The following is a 23,569-nucleotide window of genomic DNA, read 5'->3' on the forward strand; positions in this document are numbered from 1 at the left end:
AGAATTAGTAAAAACAAACAATAGTAAAGAGGGAAAGAGTCAAAGCCTTATTGCCCTGAGTTACCCTCTCACCCATTATATTAAAAAAAGCTATGAAATAAAATAAGAGTAATTGTACATCACTGATGCAGAGCTGAGTGATATTTTTAAATTTAGCTGTTGGAGCTTGTATTAGCTAACATCCTGTTTTAATAAACTTCTAGGGTTTTTTTTTGCATTCACTTTGACAGTGGCCAAAAAATAATCTTACCAGTGGTGATGATGCTGCTGGCGTTATGGCTCAGTCTCTCTCAGTCTAGATATTAACTGTCACCAATTCTTTTGGGAATTGGTGACAACAGGAAGCCAGTGAGTGAGTCATGTGTGAATGCTGACCATGTAACCTCCAGACTGAAGTCATTCAATGCTTTTGCACTGACTGTTTTCATGGCTCATGTTTTCAGTGCTACAGAGAATATCATACTATTAAAACACAATTTAACACTGGCGCATGCTCTAAATAATAACACATTAACATCATGATTCATGGTTAAAAATATGATTTAAAAAGTATTTTTGTGAACAGAATATCTGTATTTTTGAATTATTAATGAGTGAATGAAGACCTAGCAGTGCCGATGTGTGTCTGTGGGTGCTGGGAGGACGAGCCGGGCTGCAGGGGAGCTCCCAGCAGAGTTGGACATAGTCAGAAAGCAGGAGGAGCGCTCCACTGGCACCGTTAGTTGACAGGAAGTGTCTGTCATGCTCAGGCAGTTCTTAGTTTGCAGTACTCTGTGGGATTCTTCTGACTGACAGCACACATCAAACCACAGACCGGTGCAGGCTGTCTGTCTCTTTGCAGGGGACTGCATGGGAGATGGGATTAACATTGAGATTAACACTGGGATTAAGTGTGACCGACTCTCAATTAGGGCATGCCTGAGCCTTCTTTAGACGGCCATTGAGATTTTGCTTTAGGGGGCCCCCTCGGCATCTTAACCATCGAATGTCACTCAGACAGCATAAACTCAAACATTTTTGAATTGTCCATGGTCTATGTGCTTGTGCACTGCTATTGACATGAAAGTGTACAAGTGCACAATCACAGATAAAGAGCCAGAGGATGCAGAAGTTGCTTAGTTTGCAACATGGCACAGGTTGGTCCTGCTATGTTCTAATTCACACTGAAAACTAAAATTCTGTATGCAAGTAAGCAAATTATAAGAAATGATTGCATTTATCATTTACCAGATTAGATTAGGGAGCAGTTGGTCCTAATTTAACTCTAGCATATACAATTAGAATAATATGTATTCATTTGTGCCTTTCCACACATGGAAAAATAAGTAAGGAAAAAGTAAGTGTAAATTACTGATGAACCGATAATTTTTTTTTAAAAATTAAAATTTTAATTTCATAGTTTCCTGACCTTGCAAAGTAGAGTCACTGCACGTCTCTGCTGAAGATCATCTGTAAGTTTTAATGCTCTCCGCAGTTGTGGGGCAGTAATTGGGCCTGGGAGAAATGATGAAAAACAGACAGACAGTATAATTTCAGGAAGCAAATTCTCTTTTTTTAGAGTGAGCTGCCCGAGAGTGCAGGACTGTATCATGACATAGTAAACAATCATTATTCAAAACAGGTGGGTCCACATTTGTCCTGCATACACACATAACATGGATGCATTAGCAAACAGTCCATGTATACAGTATATACACACATGCACATGTCAATTTACATCACAAATGTAACCCCCCCCCCAAAGAGAAAATGCTTTTGTTCATGACATTTCCATCCTTACATTTGCACTTAACATTGTGAGTGTGATTAAATTAACCATACTCCAGCATACTGTGTCTACTTTAGGGACAACAAAATTGAACTTCCTTTTAAGTACCATGTTTTGTGAGTTTGGGACTAGAATTAAGCTGAATACCAAGTCACGGTTCAATAAAAAGAATACTGTGCTCAAGAATTTACAGTAACCTTTAGGGAAGTTTTGAGAAATGGAAAGAAATGAATTCCTTCCTGCAGTTACATTGATGAGGACACAGCAGCACTTTTGGCAGCATTTCAAACAAATACAACAATGGCCCTCAAAAAACTATATTGTATATATTACATTATATCTAACATCAACATCAGCAGTTACGCTGTTGTTCTGAAGGACAGCCTTGTAAACAACCTGTTAAAAAGGCACAGGAAGCCAGCTGGAAACCACTGGAAGGGGAAGCGATCACTCAAGACTATTTTATTGTCTTTTTGTGTAGTGCTTTTGGAAAAGACATTAAACTCCAAAATGCTGTGATGTAGCTGGTCAGTGGCCAACAGTAGAAGACTATACTAGTAGTATTTGAAGACAAATATGTGTCAGTGTATGTCCATGTAACACTGAGCACAAATTTATGTAGCTAGTATTTTCTAAAGATACATTAACCAACAGTCTCCTCTCCTGTTGATGTCACATAAAACACATGTTGATGACAACTGTGGCTAAGTGCATTTACAAAATATTACTGATTATAATTTCACTCAGCAGTGTGAAATGCAGTCCTGATGTTGAAGACACAGCAAAATGTTTTTTCCTCCATTATTGACTGTGTCCTGGGAATAAGACTGGACAGTTACCAAATCTGTCTAAACATCTTTCAGGCCAAATAGTGTTGTCATATTTTACACCATTTCCATCAGCTAATGAGGTAAAAACTGCATGTCTTGACCTTATAAACTGTAGTAGGGCATGAACTTTTAATTGCCTTAAAAGATTTGTTTCAACTTTCTTACTGCACTCAGTGGTTCTCATATGGATGTACTGCAGCATGCCATTAAAAGGCATGTGGAGAGTAACTATTACTTATTATTAACTGTAAACATCTGGACTGTTCATTATCAATAAGTTATGACATACAGCCACTGACTGTGGGTAACTAAGGGTTGCTTAACACTTTTTTTGTTGTTTTTTCAAGGCAAGATAATACACAAAATGAATCATGTGGGACCATTCAGGATTTTGTTATTGTTCTCTGTAGGTTACTCAGCCAAACATTCCCATCTGGGATCAGTTATTACCAAACATAACAATATAAATTCATGGCTTCACACAAAACTAGCAAAATGGTTTTGCAATTTCCAGCTGAGAGGATATGACTAAGAAAGCTGAATTTCAACACTTGAACAAAGGAAAAAACACATATTTACATAATAACATAACAGAGAAACAGGAAAAGTGCCTCCCTGCCTAAATAATTGGACTACCGCCTGAAATATGGACATGAAAAGGCATGACAAAACCCTGTCATGACAAGTGGCCCTGTCTGTCTTTTAAGGCTATTGTTCCTGCTTGCATACAAGTCTGTAATCCAGTAGGCTGAGACACCATTTTTTTCATTTTCACGTGATCAAGCACACCTCTGACACACATATTGAAGGCTCTTGAGGATTCCTGTAATGAAAAATGACTGCATTTCCTCAGTTTTCAGTCTCATCAGTACATTATCATGTTATGTACACATTTGCATTTAATTTGAATGCACTGGAGCTAGCTAATTACTGTAAAACCAGATGCTGGGCTGGAAAGCAATGAAGTGAAAAAGAGCACTGATTCCAGTGTGGAGTGTGTACTCTTCCATTTCATTGTAATGATGTTTATGTCTACCACAGAGTCCTACAGATGCTTTTGTGGATGTGCAAGCAAATATCTTTTTATATCTTTTTATCATTTTACCTTCAACACAAAGCACACAAAGTATTACTACAGTTGTGTTTCACAGATCTTACACATCAGCCTCTAAAGAATAGACGGTGTTCACAGGAGAGTTCTTTCCTGTTGCCCAGTGGCATGTCACTTCATCATAGGCGATGAAGACACAGCAGGGCTGACTGGGGCTTGGTAGTAACTCTGCAGGGGACGAGGCAGGGACAGAAATAGAATTTGAATTGAGGACCAGATGAAATCACAACAAGAGTTTGTTTAACATGAAATATTTCTAAAAAAGTTAACATATCTCTTAAGTAAAACCCGTAAGAGATAATATAACACATTATTATATTTGAATAAATCACAATCACACGTTTTAGGTGACATTTAAAAGGTCACATCAAACCATCCTGTATGTCGTATATCTTTAGCAGATATAAGATCCATGTCTGATGAGATCAACACATCCAAAACATAGTGAAGAGACAAATCTCTACCTTTAGCAGCAGCACAGCAAAAGCCAAAGTTAAGTGCCATTTGGTTCAGGTGAGCTCTGTCCATTCTGAATCTGCTGGACTGCAGACGTTGGAGGAAGCAGTCTGGTCTTGGAGAAGTACATGACTGTCTGCCTGTTGCTGGCCTCTGTCTGTATGAGGACAAACATCAGTGGAGCTTTGATGGTGCAAGGAGTGTCTTTCAGTGAACTGCAAGCAAGTTTGTTACATACATGCCATCACTTCAGAGGACATCACATTGACTTAATTTACAGAACTCTGATTTGACACCCATCAGGCTTTATATAAAAACTTGAAAATCTCACTTGCTGTAAAAGTTTTCTACTCCACTGGGAAAAGTGGTGCATGTATTCCTGTCAGCAGTAAAGAGTTTTAATAACCTAACAAAAGCATTAATATGTCCCAAGAAACTTTGTCAGACCACTGCAGCTTCTGTCAGCAGAGTGACGGCGCCACATACTGTAGCTGCTGCTGAGAAAACGCCGAACAGATGGATGGATGCAACAAAACTGGCTTTATATGGAGTCCCAAAAGTGACAAAAGTCACAGAATACAAGATTCAAAATAATGCTTATCTAATTAATTTGTTTTAGCTTTTGTTTTTTATTTGTTCATGATATTGACTTTTTTAAGCAACATCTATTTATGACTACTCTACTAGTCATATAACCTGAGAGTGATTTTCTCTTTTCAGACGATTTCCTTTGAATAGTTTGGAGGCCTGAAGAAGAAAACATATCCGGTACTTCACAGGAAAAAGGCAAAGAATAAATAAAGGTCAGAAAAACATTATGTAATTGGGTGTAGCTGAAATGTGTTTTTTTCATTTCTTACCTACTGTTAATCTATTCTTGACATTTATCTTGTGACCTCTCAGATGTGATCCCCCAGGTTGGTTGGAGTGTGTCAATGGTATAAGAGCTACATTAGGTCAGTAATGATACCTTCAAACGAGGTTGTGTTTACGTTTTTGAGAGCTATATTTAAACCATTCATAGTATTGGTGACTGAATGTTAAAGCCCTGATTTGAACATTTCTGACATTAGAGACATGATTGCACATAAATTCAAATTAATTAATTTTTCAGACAAATACTTTGCAAACACTTATCATGGTAATGGGATGAAACCACAACTATTTGAACAGATTAATGTGCACACCGAGGCACAGGCATGTTTTCTGGACCTCACTTCCCTCAAGCTTAACCTTTGCATTAATTACCAATATTTCACAATTTCATCTTGCCAACACTAACACAGCATTTAATTATTCACAATACGTCCCTGCTCAAACTTCACTTTGTGTCTCATTAACAAGTGCAGTGGTTGCATTGGCCTTCAAAATAACAAATACAAAAGCAAAACATGTTAATATTTCACCATTGTTCATTTTTAAATCATTTCGTTTTTACAAAATATAATAATTATAAACAAACATAACGGGAGCAGTACAATATATAAATTGCTAAAATAAAAAGAAAAATAAAGAATTAACAAAAAGGCAGTGACTCTACTCCTTTTTCTGCCTTCATGGTCTTGTCCTGAACCCCCCTCATGTAAACATTCAAAAGACAAAATAAACATTGATCTGAAACCAGCTTGGTTTTAAGCAGATATCACAGGAAGAGCTTGCATATTTACAGACAGAAAAAAAGGAATAAATAGAAGGACAGATGGAAGGAACAACATGAGGCTAGATTTAAACAACCAACAAAATCCCTCCCTTCCCGGACACTTTTGCTTTACCTCTTTAGAGACAGAGTGACTAAAATATACTGACATGTATAAGAACATAGGTATGTAGATATGAATAAATACCCAAATCAAGATATGGATTGTATGAAAACATATGAAAATGTTCCTAAAGAGAGTCGTCCTAAGGTTTATCCATTTGTTCTGTACAACATAATTTTGAATCATCAAATGATACTAAAACATCTTTTATTATAAACTTTGTCCACCCATATCTACTGTTTCTATTTATCATCACATCACGGTTTAGTCTACATAGACCAAATTTCTCATTTTTCAGATCAAGTAAACATATAACATATGTACTCATTCATCTGAAAGTACCTCTGTGCTCCTGAAAATACTGTGAAACTATAAAATTCCCAAAATGCGTAAGCTAACTTGAAATGTCTCTTATTGATGGGCTCCATTGTGGAACTAACGAGAAAGCTGATCAGAAGGTTGATATGTTATGCAGTATCCAACCAGGAGATTTGGACTATAAAATAAAAAATAATTAGAAATGCAAATGCATACAGATACAGTATGTGACTTTTTCAGTATATTACAGTACACAATATCTGGCAGAGGTCAGTTAAGATGCTCAAAGAAACATTTTAGAGGTAAAAGATCTCCTGCGTTTGTTTAATATGCATTATAGTTTGAATATGTCCCACTTTGACACTAAAAATAATACAGTTGTACGTTTCTTCACACATCTTCACTGATTGAACGTTACTTGGATGTTGCTTCCGTGTTGTTGCTTTAATTTTGGGTTTTCAAAACACAAACCAGCTCAATGGGGCCTGTTGCAAGAAACAGGTTTACAGAGTAAAAACCCAGAACGCAACACAAATACACCAAACAGTTGTGGCTGGAAGTGGATGATGTGGTGTCCGTACTGCAGCTCAAAAGGGGGGATTTGCTCAAATAAACTAGAAGCTTCAAGAGGCAAGCAAAAGCAAAGAATAGTTCATTTCCATGTTAGGATGATCTTTGGACCCCAACATCTGTCATTACCTTTAGACCAACAAACACAATTAACAATATCACTTTTCTAACTGTTTGTATTTATGACACCTGTCCAGAGTGACAGCAGGTCCTGGAGATCATCAAAGTTGTAAAAACCTGAGAAACTGTGTTTGCATTCAGTGACTTACCTATCTTAGCATGTACATTTTACATTTACATGCTTTATTTCATGCCTATTCTGCATGTCAAACAGGCTCTCAATGGTACTAAATATTCAACATGATAGAAACTGTGATCATGACAAAGCACTGCACCTTTATAAATCTCTATATAAATCCTCAGGTAAGAACAAGGATGAAAACGTCCACTAAAGCAAAAGTACAAATAAAACCTGCAAAAATATTGTGCTCCTTTGTGTTCCGACACCGATCCATGTTCAAATCTCAAGCTTAGAAAATACTCTTTAGTTTCAGCTCTTTATATTTAAGCAGAATTCTTCAGGCAGATTGACTTCTGCCACAGACAGAAGTGCATGGAAGTGCAGACACATACTGACAAAGGAGAGTCCATTACAGACTCAGAAGAGGACGTTAAAATAAACTATTTTGCTGGATGAAGCTGGAAAAAAAAATTAACTGCAGCGAAACTTTCTCAAATGATGAATGAGAAAAAGTGGTTAACAGTTAACAGTGGTTAACATTGTCCAACTTTCTTCTGTTTTAGAAAAAAGGGACTCCTACTGTAGCAACTTCTGGTTTGTTTGCATGGTCACCGCGGCTCTCATCACCTGCACTGAGCTTTTAGTATTCATTATAGCCAATCAATATTGCTGCCCTGGTGCAGGTTGTGGTAATAAACTGTTAATAAACACATAATCAACACCTGAAAGTGATTAACACACTCATCATTCCATAATAGACAGAATGTTTAAGTGTCCCAATTTAAAAAGAGGGGTCAGACAGACAAGTAACCCCCTAAGGTAGTAGGTCCATCCTTTTTCACAAAATTAGGTAAATGTACTTTTTGTCCTGGTGTCTTTCACCCCGGTGTAAAGACTGACACCAATCGTAATCTCTACTCAGAGCAAACCACGAAGAGCACCACTCAGTTTTGATTTTCCCATGTCCCTCCCTTCATTGTGTGAGAGAGCGAGGATGCTGGATGGGAGAGGGGTGCAGCAGGCTGCCAAATGCCTGGAGGTGTGACGGGAGGACAGCAGATGAGGGAGGAGAGGAACACGGCAGGCTAAATTCCACCTGCAGCCTGTGGGGGGAGTCAGTCACACCACCTGCTGCACCGCAGTCAGGGCCCTCTGAAACAAAAGGTCCACCACGCATGTGTAGCTGGAAGAAGCAGGGGCCCCGGAGGCAGTGGTCGTCATGGCAGGACGGAGGGCCCCCGCAGGTACACTGGGAGCTCTGTGGGGAGGGCTGGGACTGGAGTCGGGCTCGAGCTGAGGGACAACAACTGCCTGAGTCAGGATCCCGCAGGTCGTCCATGGGTGGCAGAGAGAAGGGACAGCCAAACAACTGCTGAGGACATCTGTCACCACACAGCTCTGACAGCCCCGTCACCAGCTCACCATCTGGACAGATGTAGAAGAGTTCATAGCATGACAGATTAACAAAATGTCTGTAACTTAAGTCATATAACGTACTCCTGCTTTATTTGTTCCAGTAATGTTAACACATTGCGTATTTCATGTAGGCGTTTACAATAACATGTTTTTAAGTGCACTTAAACTTGTGTATACCCAGTGCACACTGTTCATTCAGAAAGTATTTCATCACTTTTGCTATTGAGATCAAAGCACTGAAATCCAGATTTGATAATGAATTATATAGAGATGTCGCACTATTGAGAGTTTGATTATCTTCCACTGAAAGTTAATGAGATTTGTTCCCAGTCACAACATTATTTTCTCTCTCATTGGGCGTCATGCAAGAACTTTGTCGTAATCTTATCCTAAATCAGTCTTACTTTTATTCTGTGAGACTTTCTCATACGAGTGTTCCAAGTCGGATTTACTCAACTCTCTTAACTGGGCAAAGTTATCATAAATTGTTTGTTTCAGCCTGATGAATGCCACCTGTTCATGAGTAGGTCCATGTTTGTAAGATTTTATCATTAGCATAACAATGCCATATAAGGTTAAGTGTTGATTGTTGGTAAGATGTCGAATTTAGCAGTGCGGGTATTGGTATAAGTAAACCCTAAAATATTAGTTAAAGAAAATATTAGAAGTAGAGCTGACAACAACATTTTATAAGAGCACTGTGACAGAAATAAAAAGGGGAAAATACAGTCTGACATGAAGTCAGATGCTGAAAAACATCTTGCTGTAGTGAAGCGTTCCATGGCTAATATGAGAGGGAGTCAAAGGGAAGCTTACAGTAGGTGATGTTACCATCAGGTGCAACACATGACACTGGACAGAGACCTGCAGACCCTGAGGAAGCTGTCAAAGTTTCTTCACATCTACTTAAATTTATAAGTTGCTGTGCTGAAAGATGCCAATAAAAAATGATAAAAACTTAAAAAAATTTAAAAAAACTCATGATGATGATGAAATGAACATGATATTAATTTTGCATTAAGTTTGTCTAGTTACACTAGTTCATCTAGTATAACTAGACAAAAATATTAACTAGTTTGTCCAGTTAATATTATAGTTCGAGGAAAAAAAATAGCAAGAAAACTAGAAATACCGCCTCGTGGTTGTATGCAATAAAAGGTATTAATTGCATTTTCCTTGTAAGTGTTCACATGTTTGGCCAATAAAGCTGATTCTGATAGAACACAAAGTTGTACTCATGACAGTAGACGATGCTTCAGATATGGATGTTGGCCAAATTCTAAAACGTGGATGCTTCACACACATCTTCAACCCAGCAGCACAGAAGATCTTTACAATCACCAGTTTCAAGGTGGGCACCAAGATTAGTGTCACCAATTCAGTATCTGACCAAATGTGAAATATAATCACAATCTCCCCTTCTGTTCCTGAGTTATAGCGTTAAATAATGGCCAGAAAAGTGTTTTTGCAGAACATTATGATGTCATAGTGAAGTTGACCTTTGACCTTTTAGATATAAAGTATCACTTCATCATTTTATCCTAATAGACATTTGTGTGAAACTCATAATTAACGTATGAATTCTTGAAATATGGCCAAAAACGTGTTTTGGGAGGTCACAGTGACCTTGACCTGAGTTCTTGCATGAGGCCCATTCTCTCTTCCAGCCCTCTTTACCTGCAGGCCCAGCCTGCTTTCTGTGGCCTGTCTGGACCGAGGTCATGGCTTTAAGAGAAAGCGGGGAGTTCGTCTGCGCCGGGGGCGGCCCTCCTCCTCTGGAGCACCATGTCAACAGGTGTGCACCACACAGACACACACACACACACACACACATACACACACACACACACACACACACACACACACACACACACACACACACACACACACACACACACACACACACACACACGAAACAAGACACACAAGGAGCAAGAAAATAATGGGGGGAAACAAAAGAGGGGAGATAACACATAAAAATGATTCATAACGTAAGATAATGAATACTTGATTAAAAAAATGCAAACTATGTGATCAAAATAAGAAATTAAATAGACAAAAATAAAATTCATAGTGATGTATGTGTAACATGATGGATAGCAGAAAATGATGCGATTTGGAAAATGTGTCTGACATGGTATGTATGGTTTATACATAGACTGATGGGTGAAGATCACAACTTCCTGACTGATTTCCCAACAATTATTTTGCCCTTCAAACTAAACCCTTGAGGCACACTGAGAGAGAACAAAGCTCAGCGCTCTACAGTATGACCAGCTTCTTCTTCAAATGGAACTGTGATTAAATATGTGGAAATGCTCTTAGCCTTTACTGTTTATGTGCCTCTTTTAGTTAGTCAGGTCTTACTGTGAACATGAGGTCATAGGAATAATATTTCCGGTCACCTTTGCTCTTTTATTGATTGCTTGTTATGTCAGTGACTGATAAGAGAGGCAAATTATTCTACTGTGACAAGTCACTTTAATGCTGAACAGAGTCAATTTTGGCAACAGATTCCAGTATCTGAGCCACCACAGGAGGTGCCTACAGAGACTATTACTGTTACTTGATCACAGTTTTACCTTGTTTGTCCAGGTCCAGGCTCGACTGTGGAGGTAACGGGGACTCCAGCTTTCCAGGGCCCATGGAGCCGTGAGACAACAAGCCAGGGGAATTATTTCTTCCCTCCATCTCCCCAACCTCCCCATCCTGGTCTCCATCCTCCCTGCAACACATAACACAACTGCTATCAGCACATGAAAGCATGTTAACAGTTGGAGGCTGTTATGGGTGACAGAACTTTAAGTTATCAAGACACAGTTTCAGATTGAAAACATAAAGTGCAGAGGAATAACACATAGGTGAAGTTACTATTACTTGGGCTCAAAATTCCAAGCAATAAGCATTACAAGTCCCCCCTCTGTATCCTGTTTTTTCCAAAGGGGCTTCTGACGCAGTAGAAAGCTGTTCTACTTGTTTTTTTGTAATTTGGGTGAACTGACCCTTTAAGGTGACTGGCAGAAGTGCACTTATTATACAAACATAAGTATGAATTCCAGTTAAGAGGCTTTGCTTCCACAGGATAACAGAAGAAAACAAACCTTCAAAAGATGAGGAGGGATTTTTTTAATGACAAGATGCCAAGTGGTTTACTGTTGGAATAGTTATGATTATGTGAAGCTACTAATGGGAATTAATAAATAAACAGACAGAAAACAAAAAAGCACCGAAAGAGGTTCTCAGAACACCACTGTTATAGATTTAATGGGAAGTTCAGAAGAGCACTGCAGGTGCAAAAATCTTTAAGTCATAGTCTAAGTCATAGTTGGAGATGACTCAGCTTTCCATGATTCATATTCTCCTTTGGCATTGTGGTATATTGAATAGATGAGTTCTTCTATGAGATCACCAAGGTCAGACGCATATTATATGATGATCAGTTGGAATCACTGACTGTATATAAATACAGACATCATGACAGCTCCCCAAAAGTGAAGCCAAAACATCTTGATCGCCCCCTTGTGGCTGGATGCAGTATAGGTCATAAATCCCGCCGCCTTCATGTTAGCGGATGGGACATGAGCCTAACTAAACAAAATCAAAGTACATGTCAAATAAATTTTTCCCAAAGAGGATTTCTGTTGTTTTAGGTAGCTGATGTTTTTCCAAATGCTCATTTTTCTGATAAGTTTGTTTTTAATTAGTTATGTGACGATATAAAAAGGGGGTGTGACGTCATGATTGACAGTTGTGACAGCCGCTCTCAAACCTCCATCAGACGGCGGGACGGCTGAGGGAGACAAGTCTCGCGGGGAATCATCTTGCTGCCTGACTACTGCGCAGACTCTGGCTCCAAATGACATCACACACGCAAGATTGCATCTCCCGGAAAGGAGATATTTTGGCTTCACTTTTGCAAAGCTGCAGGATGTGGAGGCGCATCATCCATCCTTATATACAGTCAGTGGTTGGAATCTATTGCCCATTTGCCTGTTTTCCCTCTCTATATATGTATGTGTGTGTATATGAGTTTTTCTGTCCCCTTCCCAGCAGTACTCACGTGCTCCCTGATTGCAGGCTGTATTTTTTGCGGCTTAGCCTGGTGGTTTGTTGGGTAAAGTACTCGTGACGGTCAGACTTCTTCCACATGTAGTAATACTCCACACACTCCCCCACAGAGCGGGTTCGTACCTGAGGAGAAGGAAAACTTTTTCTTTGCTTGTTTGCTTAGAGGGTAAATCATCTGTAGGGTTTAGACAACAAACTTCAACAGAATTCAACAGATTCAACAGAAAAATGTCAACACTCTCCAGAGCACTCACCTTATTAGCCTGAATGAGGTGGAAGTTTTTCCCGTAAACTCTATAGCCATGTTCAAAGTTCCTACACTCCTCCTCACTCCAGGCACACAGCTCTTCTAAAGAGTGAGAAGAGTATAATTTTCACTTTAAATTATTTTTAATTAATGGAATGCAATTATGGCTACAGTACATGAAGCGAGGTTGTGATTAAACTGACATAAACCAATACACAAAACAATATGGCAAGTTTCAAAAAAGTACAACTAAAAACAATTTGGGTTCCATTTTATGTATTTATTAGTTTGAAAAGTAAGATCTTTGTTTCCATTTTGTAGTTTTTTCCCCCACATAATCCAAACTGCAGCCATGGTCTTGGATATACATCAAACTGGAGCCTCACTGCTGAATCAGAGGCCACAAGGCTGTTACTCTTCTGCAGTGCTGAAGTCAGCAGCTGTGTTACACTCAGATGGTATTGAAGATGGTCATATTTTGCAGTATCCTCCACAGAAAATGTTTTTATTGGGCTCAGATGTGGCTGTTAATGTGTTCTGCACTACATTGACTTCAATTAATGTGTTCAGGCATTCAAACGAGTTTACCTTCCCTTCACCAGTTTTCTTGTGATGGATGTGATTTTGTATCTGCTGAATCTGTGGAAAGTGTGTGCTGGTGCAAACCCGCAACTGCAGATTTAGTTCACTAAGTTTCAGAAACGTGTCACTTCATGAGGAAGTTGTTATCTTTAAACTTGAGGGCAAACTCGTTCCCTTCTTTTTCCATGAAGATTATAATGTCATCCGCATGCAGTTTAAACACCCTGGATCGCAACTTCCTCCGTGACAGTCATCATGACTTGCTTTGGAATAAAAAGCAATTTCATCAGTTCCCATTTAAAAAAAAAAAAAACCCACATTCAATTCACATTCACAAAACACTTTCATATACTTTACTTTGGTAATATTGTTTGTCATTACATTGCTCAGCTCAGGATTAAGCTGTTTGGATATAAGCACCTTTTTGTGCATCACACACTGACTTCACTGTAGGAGTCCTGTCCTGTCTGTGCAGATCCTCACTAAGTTCTCCAACTTCATATCATCTTCTTTCACAGAAATAAAAACCAAATTCTCCTTTACATCTGCATCAACAAATTTAACATAAATGATCAATTAACAGCCTTTGTAGTCGTCAGTTGTTTTGTCCATCTGTAGAGCAAAATGTGCCTCTGATCTTGTCAATAAGCTCCTGCTACTTTTTGCATGAAATGCATAAATGCAGTGGTATTGTTTGACAAAGAGAGAGAGAGAGCTTTCAGTCTGTTTAGTTAGTTTAGTAAGTTATTGCTTTATCCATAAGGACTGAAATCAGCAGCAGGTAAGACACTGCAGCGTGGTAACCTCCTTTGGTAGGCTCACATTGTAGGGAGGAAGAAATTTGCTCTGCATAACAGTTTTGTAGCTTCTTTCTGAAGAAATCAATAGGTTTGTGCTCAAGATGTTAAGTCTCCAAGTGGAGTCTCAACGTTATTGGCTTTAAAAGGATCATTTTTCAAGTCCGTCCTAAAACAAAAGTCAGGTGCCCAAATGAACATGATACGTTTATCTTGCTGTAATCATTCCTTCTATTCACTGCTACTAAAAAGACTAACTGTGGAAGATATCTACTTTATATGACTAATCAGGCAGCTGAAACCTCATATTAACTTCAGATAAACTTTTAAGTACATTTATGCTCAAAACGAGGACTGTAGATTTTCTCCCCCATCACTTACATTGTGAGCATATTTGGAGGAGATCTTCTAATGGTCAGTATGAACAGGAGGAATGATTACAGCGACGAAAACCTGTGTCAATGTTCATATGAACACCTGACTGTTGTTTTAAGACAGATTTGAAAAATTGTGACCCTATCCTTTAACCTGCCAATAGCTAATATTTTGAGGCATGCAAAGTGTTGTGGTCTGTCTCCAGCACAAATGTGTCCCTGAGAGGACACGTCCCCCACACTGGGAATCACTGAGCTTTACTTTTGCTTATTGAGTCAAATATGGATTAAGTTTGTTCCACAGCTGTGAGATTTTGAAAGTTTTTAAGTAAGTATGATAGCAGGTTGGAAAAAGTACTGTAGGACGACAGGAAGTTTCTTACCACTGAACACTTTCACATTGAAGCGTAATCGTCTCAGTGCCTCTTCTGCATTAAAGTTGCATTTCACGAGTTCATACAGTGCCTAATGTAAAAAAAAACAACAAAAAAAAACAACAGAATGAGCAAAGAGGGTTACACTGTCACAAAGGGAAACAAAGGCTTCAAAACCTGACCTCTATCTTTACACTGAGTGTAATACAGAACAAACCGTCCACTAACAAGCACTGACCATAGCAGAAGCCATGGTCCCATATTATTGTATTTACTTTATGTAGGTTCATAATCCTGAAGGGGAGATGTGGTTTAATTAGACCTGTTAAGCTTGAAGATAATTGGGAGGCGGTTTGTGATAAAGGAGGTACAACTATTATCAAGTCAACTGTAAAGTCATTCGGTATACAGAGATAGAAGCAGACCCCTGTCTATTCATAACTACCAGTTTCTTTCAAACACCTTCAAACAGCATGTCCTTGCTACTATTTAACACATAATCTTTTGCAGTGTCTTTCTGGGTTATTTAAGAATATTGATAAATTATTTTAGCATTTGTAACGGGTTAACTTCCAGAGTCACTCTACAAACAGCAGCACAGCTGGAATACACTACAGGCTCTCCAAAGACGGTGTCCTCGTCTGGGATGCAATGTCGAGTTACTGTACAGTACCTGTTCGTTGTCTCGGACAGTGTCTCCGTGCATTTGTGTGTAGGCTGACCCCTCCTGGCCATGTGGTCTCTGTGCATTCAGCAAAAAGTTCTCCACTTCCTGCACCGACAGTTCCCCTGGCCTCCACAACAACTGGTCCTCACTGTTGTAGGCTGGACGCAGAGAAAGAGAGAGAGAGAAGAGAGCGAGATGCAGCCGAATGGACAGAGAGAATGAAGAGTTGGGAGGGGGTGGAGGAAGAGAAAACTGATTAAGACAGAAAAAGAGATGATGATGGGTAGATAAAGATGTGTTCGGCTTTTTCACCGTCGGTGGGAGTCGCCAGAAATGTTCTAATTCTACAGAGAGGCTTTAATCATCTGAAATGACTTTTATTCAGACAACATGTTTAGACTTAATCTACATAAATTAGCAGTTAAAAACTTGTTTTTAAAACCAGTAACATGATCTTTCTAGTTGCTTACCTCTCTCTTGGTAGGTATACGGACTGAGTGGAGGGATTTTTGCCTGGTACATAGAGCCAACCATGATCTCCTATGAAGGAAATCAAAGACACAGTCAGTCATAGTTTCGCAATATGTCATGTATGCTTTTAAAAGTGTTGAAATATGTGCTGTGTGTTAGGATCCTTCAGACAGACCCCTACTGGAGAGAAAGTAATTAATTTAAGATTATCTTCTGTCACTGCCTGTTGGTTTTGTGAAAGGTGCTTTCTGCGATTTTCTCTCCATTTAAGAAATTCAAACTGCAAAATACACTAGGCTTCATGTCTTTTTGACTAAAACTGACTCAGAGTCAACTGAGTCTGAATTGGAGAAGGAGGTTGCACTTAAAGAATGGGATTCGCAGTGGAGAGTTAAACCCACGATCTAGTGAGCATGTTCTAAAAATATGAAAAGGTGGCACATCTCAATTTTGTGAGCCAAATAAACAAGTGAAATGTAGTATTTTGTCCTCCTTGATTAAGAAATTTGAGAAGTGCCACCTTTTCATATTTTTGGGACAAGTCATTGGAGTCTATTTCAAACAGCTACAGTGATCATAAGATGTGTGTTGTGTGTCCTTGGTGGCCTTGTAAGCCTACCTTGTGTTCTTCATTGGAGGGAATAGAGGCATCATCGGAGTCCTCATCTGATGAGCTGACTAATGTGTCTTTGTCTCCACCTGAGAGAGGACAAATCATGTGACTGTTATCTTCAAATTTCCAACTTAACTCAGCAGACCTTTGTGTTTCATTCCACAGCGGTGCAGGCATTCTTAAAACTTTTCTACTGATTTTTCTGCTGACAACTGACAATATTTTTTCCTCAAACAACATTCTTGAACATCTGATTGGTTTTATTTTTCAGTTTATTATTAACCATTATTCAACTAGGTAAGTCCAACTGAGATTAAATTTTTTTTTTTAAATCAAATAAAACATGGCCCCTGCAGCAGTAGGTAGCACTGAAAGTAATGGAAAGACATGGTGAACATAATAAAAATAAAAATACAACATATCTAAAAACAAAATCCAGGAAGTCTTGCTAGATATTTGTCCTTAAGTGGTGCAGACAACCATGGAAAAAAACTAAGATACTGCATCTTCAGGTGAAATAATATAGTGAATTTATTCTTTGAGCGTAGGCAATCAAGCAGACTAGCGCTCAAAGTCTTCATCAGGGTCCCTGATGAGACTACTTTTACCTTCCCTCACTAAAGAGCACCTGTCATATGGGCCATCAGAACCATGCAGTGCTTCCTCCTCCTGTTGTAAACCGCAATATATCTAACTCAGTATAAAACTAAATTCAGGATAAAGCAGCAAAAACAAAAGAAAGAAAATCAAAGACGAAGAACAAAGAACCTCCTCTATTTTACCTTACTATGCGCTCAGTTAATCTCGATAAATACGGACGTCAATGCAGCATACCTGTCATATATTCAGTTTTTATGATATTTTGTGGACTCAGCACTAATACTGTCTCTACGTTCAAATAGAATCACTACAAGGAGAAGGCTGTTAGATTATATTTAAACTCCTGCAGTTCAGAAATGTTTGAGTGATTTGACATGATTCAGTCTTGTGGGCAGAAGACACACATAGCAGTACAAGGTCCCATGTCACAATATGCAGAAACACACCAATCAATAACAAGCTGCAGTCTCAGCAAAGCACCAATAATTTAAAACTGAACTCAAAGACAAATACTCAAACAAAAAGAGACTTCATGAATTTCCTCTCCTTCAGTACAACTGTTCACAGCTTCATAAGAAAATGGCCAACGGAAAATGGAGTGTGCGGGTGGGTCTGAGGCCCTGAATGAAAACGTTTCAGCCAACCCTCCATCTTAGATCATTTGAAATGTCACGAAGTCATGTGTAAATGTTCGTCTTCGTGTGACTCACCTTGCAGGCGGCGGAGCAGATCTGAGGTGTTTGAGGTGACTGAGGGGGTGAGATCATCGGCTGATGATTCCTCTTCCTCCTCCCCAGGAAAGAGGTCCTCAGTTATTTGATCCTGAACAAGAGAAATAAAGAACAAAAGAATAGCACAATATTGCAAAGCACAGGAAAGAACAGTAGACCAGAATACACTAATCATGCTTCATTTATCAGTGATCTTCCTTGGATTCCCATGTTGTTTAATGTTTGTACATATCATATGTATCTTTTGACTGACCGAATCCCAAGCACTTCATTCTGTAGTGATTTCTGAATGTAAATTCAACCAATCAAATCACAAATGGCCAAAATGCTAATAAGGAAAGTGAATTAGGAGATGAATGAGGCCCCAGGTATGTGCTGATATGCTTCAGGTTGTATCTCACCTTGTCCAGTGTCATGTCTGGCAGGCTGGCAGTCAGGTGACAGGTCTCCTTCTCTGGATCTGACACTGTGTAGCCATACAGAGCCAGCAGCTCCTCCAAGGGAAGCTCACTAGCCTACAACGAAGGGAAACAGCAACAGGTGGAGGGAGACGGTTGGGAAAAAGAGGGAAGGAAACCACAGGAATATTCAAATTACTTCCACATTTCTTGAAAGTACCGTCCGCTAGACATCTCAAGGACATTCTCCTTAACCCAAACAACTCAGTTTGCAGTTACTGAGAAGTGGCCAAAACAAAGGCATTCCAAAAATGCACAAGGGACAAATGCCCCTCAAGTTTAATTGACAACCAAGGAAATATGAGACAGTAACATGGACAAAAAGAATAAATGGAAAACCATAAGACTGAACTGTGAGGTGAACACATCACATCCAAATGTGGATACAGTCCATAAACCAGGAATCTGTTTCAAGAGGCACATTTACTGATTTATCTGGGTAACTTTGCTGAGTAGATCCAGAACACATCAGTCAATGTATCAGATTTGAAGGTGTTTTTTTATTGTTTGCTTTGTATTTTGTGGTAAAGCAAAGCTACTAACTGTATCTGTTCATTTAAAAAATAAAAAACTAGAACTAGAACTAGCCTCAAAACAAAGCTTAAGAGTCAAAAATAAACTATTAAATAGAAGTTTGACCAACAACTTTGAATAATCCCTTTGAAATTCTGTATAGATTGCAAATAATGACACACAAATCATTGCTACATGATGGAAACATAATGATAAATGATTACAGTAACCAACACTATTGACTTGGGAATGTTTTAGTTGGCACTACTCCACCAAAAGCTACTGTAAATATCAGAAGGGAGACACAGTGACATTAAGTGGTGTCCTCTTGTCTTTAGTCAAAGGGTTTTCTGCCTGCAATATATAAACATGTGTCATTCATATCTATTTTATCTGTTCATACTGAAATAAGATAACTGTAGTTACTGTAGTTTGCATAATCACAGAAAGATATTTCATTGAAGAGATTGTGGCTTTTATACAGCAACTAACTTAGACATAAACAACACATGGCAGAGCTCGACCATACAGTGTGGGATTGCGCTGCCATCTTCATGGGGCGAGGAGAGTTCTCCTCCAACTCCTGTTAAGACTTCTGCTTCTCCTGCTGAGGGTCTTCATTGCTGTACCTCAGGATCTCCACTAGGCCACGACCTCCACACTCAGGTTCAGAGGCCTTTCACCCACCTACAGACACACACAGACAGCCACACCTTTGTACGAGCATTCAAAGTCATGTAAAACAGCGTGGGGACACATTACAATAGGGCAGCACATTCCTCTGTGTACATGTGGCGCTCGTGCACACACTTACCACACACAAACAACATATGAGGGATCAAAGAGTGGCTGATCCTGGCTCATCCCATTACAGAGCAGGTGACTTCTGATTAAAAACACCCTTTTTTTAACTCCTGGGACCTGCTATTGGGACACAAATGGCTGATACTCTGCAATAGATTGTGGCACTCAGTTGCAACTTCAATATAATCATATAGAGTTTTATAATTTTATTTCTAACAGAATTATTATAACACTTTATACTCATAATACTTAATATTTATGTAATATTCCTCTTAAATGATAATATATTACAGATAACAGTTTTTCATATGAGATGACAGCACATCTTCATCATATCAAACTGTTTTTTTCAATCCAGGCTTTGGGCTAAAGTAATTAAGACAAAGTGGGACATGTGTCTGATGAAGACAGTTGAGGCCACATTAGAGTTCAGCACAGAAGTGAAAAACTTGAAAAACTTTAGGGGGGGTGGTGCAGCTGTGGAGAGGCCATTGAGGATCCAAACAATCCCACCCCAGTTCATACAGACTGCCAACACTCACTGAATTAGATTACACTTCAAACGACTCTAGTTTGGACAAAGAAGTGGTAAAAGTCCAGTGAAAAGCTAAATATTCATGCGGCGTGTCTCTCCCAACCCGTCGGGCGCTGTCTGTCTGACCAGGGGCGCTTTCCTGTGACTTGGTGCTGAACGTCTCTTCCTCTCTCCGGCTCACTACGAGTGGCACAAGAAGGAAATAACTAGTTCTCAATATTTCCGAAAGCGAGGCTCGGAGTTTACCACCGCCGAGTCATGTCATCTCTCCCAACTTTTTCGCCAGGGCGCACCTGAAATAGTTCAGCACCACCGTGTTAGACCCCGCCGGGCACCCTATTGTTTCCTACGGCTTTACTATCAAGGCAGAGGGAATGGCTCTTTAAAGGCAAGAACGCGGAGAGAGGCGATACGCCGGAGAGGTTCTCCATTTCTTCCTCCCCTTCCCAGTTTAAAACCCGCCGTAGCTCTCTTTCACCCGGCGTTCAGCGGCCGGCGAGACCGCCGACAGCCGCGGGTACCGCATGGAGTGACACAAGTCTTACAATCGGTCCAGTTTCTCTATCATTTGGGTCATTACATTCCTCGTTTTCGCTCACTTACCTCCGCCATTCCGTTTCTGCGCAAGCTTGCCTATTGCCCGGATGTTGTAGCCGAGGTCTGCTCGTCTGTACTGCTCCGTTTATTGCCGCAACGATTCAGCAGCAGACTGTGTTACAGTTTTAAATCGAGCTATTTCTAAGTAATTTTTCTATTTTAATCTCCCCGACAGCTTGCATTTGAGAATTTCCCCACAGTTTTTAATAACAGTTTTAAAACCTCCCTCACACTTTCGGTATCAATTCAAAACTTCTGCTCTTATCTCATTTCATATTTTTTTCTAACATGCGACTTTAAAACAAAAAAAAAGATGGTTTCATATATTCCAGTGCTCATTCTTTCTTTTATAGGCTGTAAATATTGGCAGAAGCCCCTCGTGTTGCCCCTCTGTCTTGTTTAAACAACAGGTTGACACTGAATACTCAAATGAAATTTAAGTGACACCCCTAAACCAAAAGTATGTCCATGGTTGCATACTATATGGTGAACTGTGAGACTATAAGATAAATGAGGGAGGGGATAGGACATGGCCAACGCAGATAAAGATATAGGCTAAGGCTCTGTCTGTCCACAGCCAATGACTGCTTCCAGCTCTCCAGAGATATGACATGCAGAGTCATATGTTAACCACACGTGACATTGTTCAAGCACAGCATACAATATAGATCATATGATGATGACTAATCCGTCATATGTAGGCTGTAGGTTAAAGTCTATAAAAGATTTGATAAGAGTCAGGTGATACAAGTGAAGAGACACAAACTGCAGGGCATGTGGATAGATGAAAAACAAAAGACTAAATGTAAAGAAAAAGGCACAAATACTACAAAAATAATAAAGTCGCTTGTTTAATAACTTACTTTTACCCATTTAAATGATAATACTTGCTTAGAGGATTCCCTCTGTCACTTTGTATTACTGTAGGATAAACTGTAAACATTTTGGATCTTCATTTACACCTCCATTTTCTTATTCATGACCATAAGCTTAAAAAAGTTTATTGATCCAAATATAAAACCAGATAAAAGAGGAAATGATGCAGTGAAGCCAGGAAAACACACCCCTGGTCTTCAATGTACATCAACATACTGTAGTTCCTCAACAGCTACTGTAGATCTTATTTTAGAGACAGTTTTGGTCTGTATGGATCGTAGCCACAGGCTCGGGCGCTCCCCTTTCCAAGAAGACAGAAGAGTTATAATATACATGTAGATGTACTAGATTCATAAATAAGTTAATGGCATTCAATAAAGGATTTCTCATGAATAAACACTACATGAGGGCTTTGTGCATTTAAAACAATAACTTTTCATCATTTCCAAACCACCCTCATTCCTCAGTTAGAGGATGCTTGCTCACTGTTGCCTCTGTCGATTCTTGTGTTTAATGTACTTTATTAAAAGTAAGTGTTTATAATTTGGAATTAATAATGCACAAGGAAAAGTACACACTTGTAAAATGATTTTTTTTTTTTTTAAAGGGCCTCTTTCCACCTGTCAACACAACCTGAGTGAAATGGTCATTATGTGTCAAAAGGTATGGCAGAGAAAAGAGCAGCGTTTGTGCACAACAAAAGGCCAAACCACACAGAGAAAACAGTATAAAGCACATTTGTCTAGAGAGAGAGATTGTGGTTGCATGGCCTGGATTTTCTATTTAGGGAGCCAGGTCTCTTTTATGGTACTTTTTATGAATGAATCTCATGAGTTAGGTGTGTGCCCCTTGAGAATGTTTTTGTGAACGTTTTATGTGTGACTGTCTGCATGTACAGGCAGTAAAATAACTCAATTCAGCACAGAGTGAGCTCGTCTGAATTGCATTCAGATTCCAGATGCAACTGGTGCTTAAAAATATTGTAGGTGGTTTTGACAGTTTGTTGCACTATAAGGATTTGAACACTAGATAAATAATAAACAGGATGTACAGTAGAGGACAATAGATATAAACCTCCTGGAAATAATTTCAGAAAGTAAAGATGCTGGTGAGAGAAAATGGGACTTTTTAAATATCTAAAATCATCAGTCGCATAGCTGGAAATTCACCTTCAACATCGCATTAATCCGTATATACTACAGTACATAGCATCACATCTGCTTTTTAAATTTGATGCTGTATCACACAACAAATTATTTCATTACTTCTGCTCATATTAACAAGTGTGTGAGAGGTTTAGGTGTAAACCAGGCTGGATCAAGACAGTCTATAAAGTGTTCATCAACAGGCAGCTCCCCTCACTGGGCGACCTCTCCTCTTTTTCATTGCTCCCCAGTGAAAGAGTTTTAGGAGGGTCAAGCTGGGACACCGTGTCGTGTCCTCTGTTTCTGCAGGGGTCTTTAACCGTGTGTGTGTGTGTGTGTGTGTGTTTTGTGTGCGTAAGAAAAGCTGTTCATGAAAAGGGCAATTGAATGTTTTTGTAAGGCTTTATTGATGGTATATACTGTGTGTTTTGACTCTTTCAAGAGGAGCAAAAAGGCTAATTTGTAACAGTTTAGACTACCGTCCACAAATTGCACTATGGTTTAGGGTACCAGCAGACCCAGTACAAAACTGAACTGTAGGTACAGGGGAAGAAGACAAAAGGCTCAGAAGGAAGGCCTGACAATTTGCAGTTATGATATTACATCATGATATTACTGTAATATTACTAACAACACTTAGTGTGGGG

General features: G+C 39.2%; 1 protein-coding gene across 1 annotated transcript; it reads right to left on the reverse strand.

The window, feature by feature from the left end:
* Positions 1 to 5,559: 5,559 nt before the first annotated feature.
* On the reverse strand, positions 5,560 to 20,870 carry mier2 (mesoderm induction early response 1, family member 2). Its single transcript, XM_067597104.1, has 12 exons — positions 19,780 to 20,870; positions 19,495 to 19,652; positions 18,396 to 18,509; positions 17,974 to 18,085; positions 16,670 to 16,749; positions 16,050 to 16,119; positions 15,586 to 15,737; positions 14,922 to 15,003; positions 12,793 to 12,887; positions 12,531 to 12,661; positions 11,053 to 11,195; positions 5,560 to 8,479 (listed from the first exon to the last, which is right to left on the reverse strand). The coding sequence occupies exons 2-12, from the start codon at positions 19,519 to 19,521 to the stop codon at positions 8,028 to 8,030; spliced, it is 1,458 nt and encodes a 485-aa protein (XP_067453205.1). The 5' UTR covers positions 19,522 to 19,652; positions 19,780 to 20,870; the 3' UTR covers positions 5,560 to 8,027.
* Between the last annotated feature and the right edge of the window lie 2,699 nt (positions 20,871 to 23,569).

Source organism: Thunnus thynnus, chromosome 8 (genome assembly GCF_963924715.1).
Source record: "Thunnus thynnus chromosome 8, fThuThy2.1, whole genome shotgun sequence".
Taxonomy (NCBI): domain Eukaryota; kingdom Metazoa; phylum Chordata; class Actinopteri; order Scombriformes; family Scombridae; genus Thunnus; species Thunnus thynnus.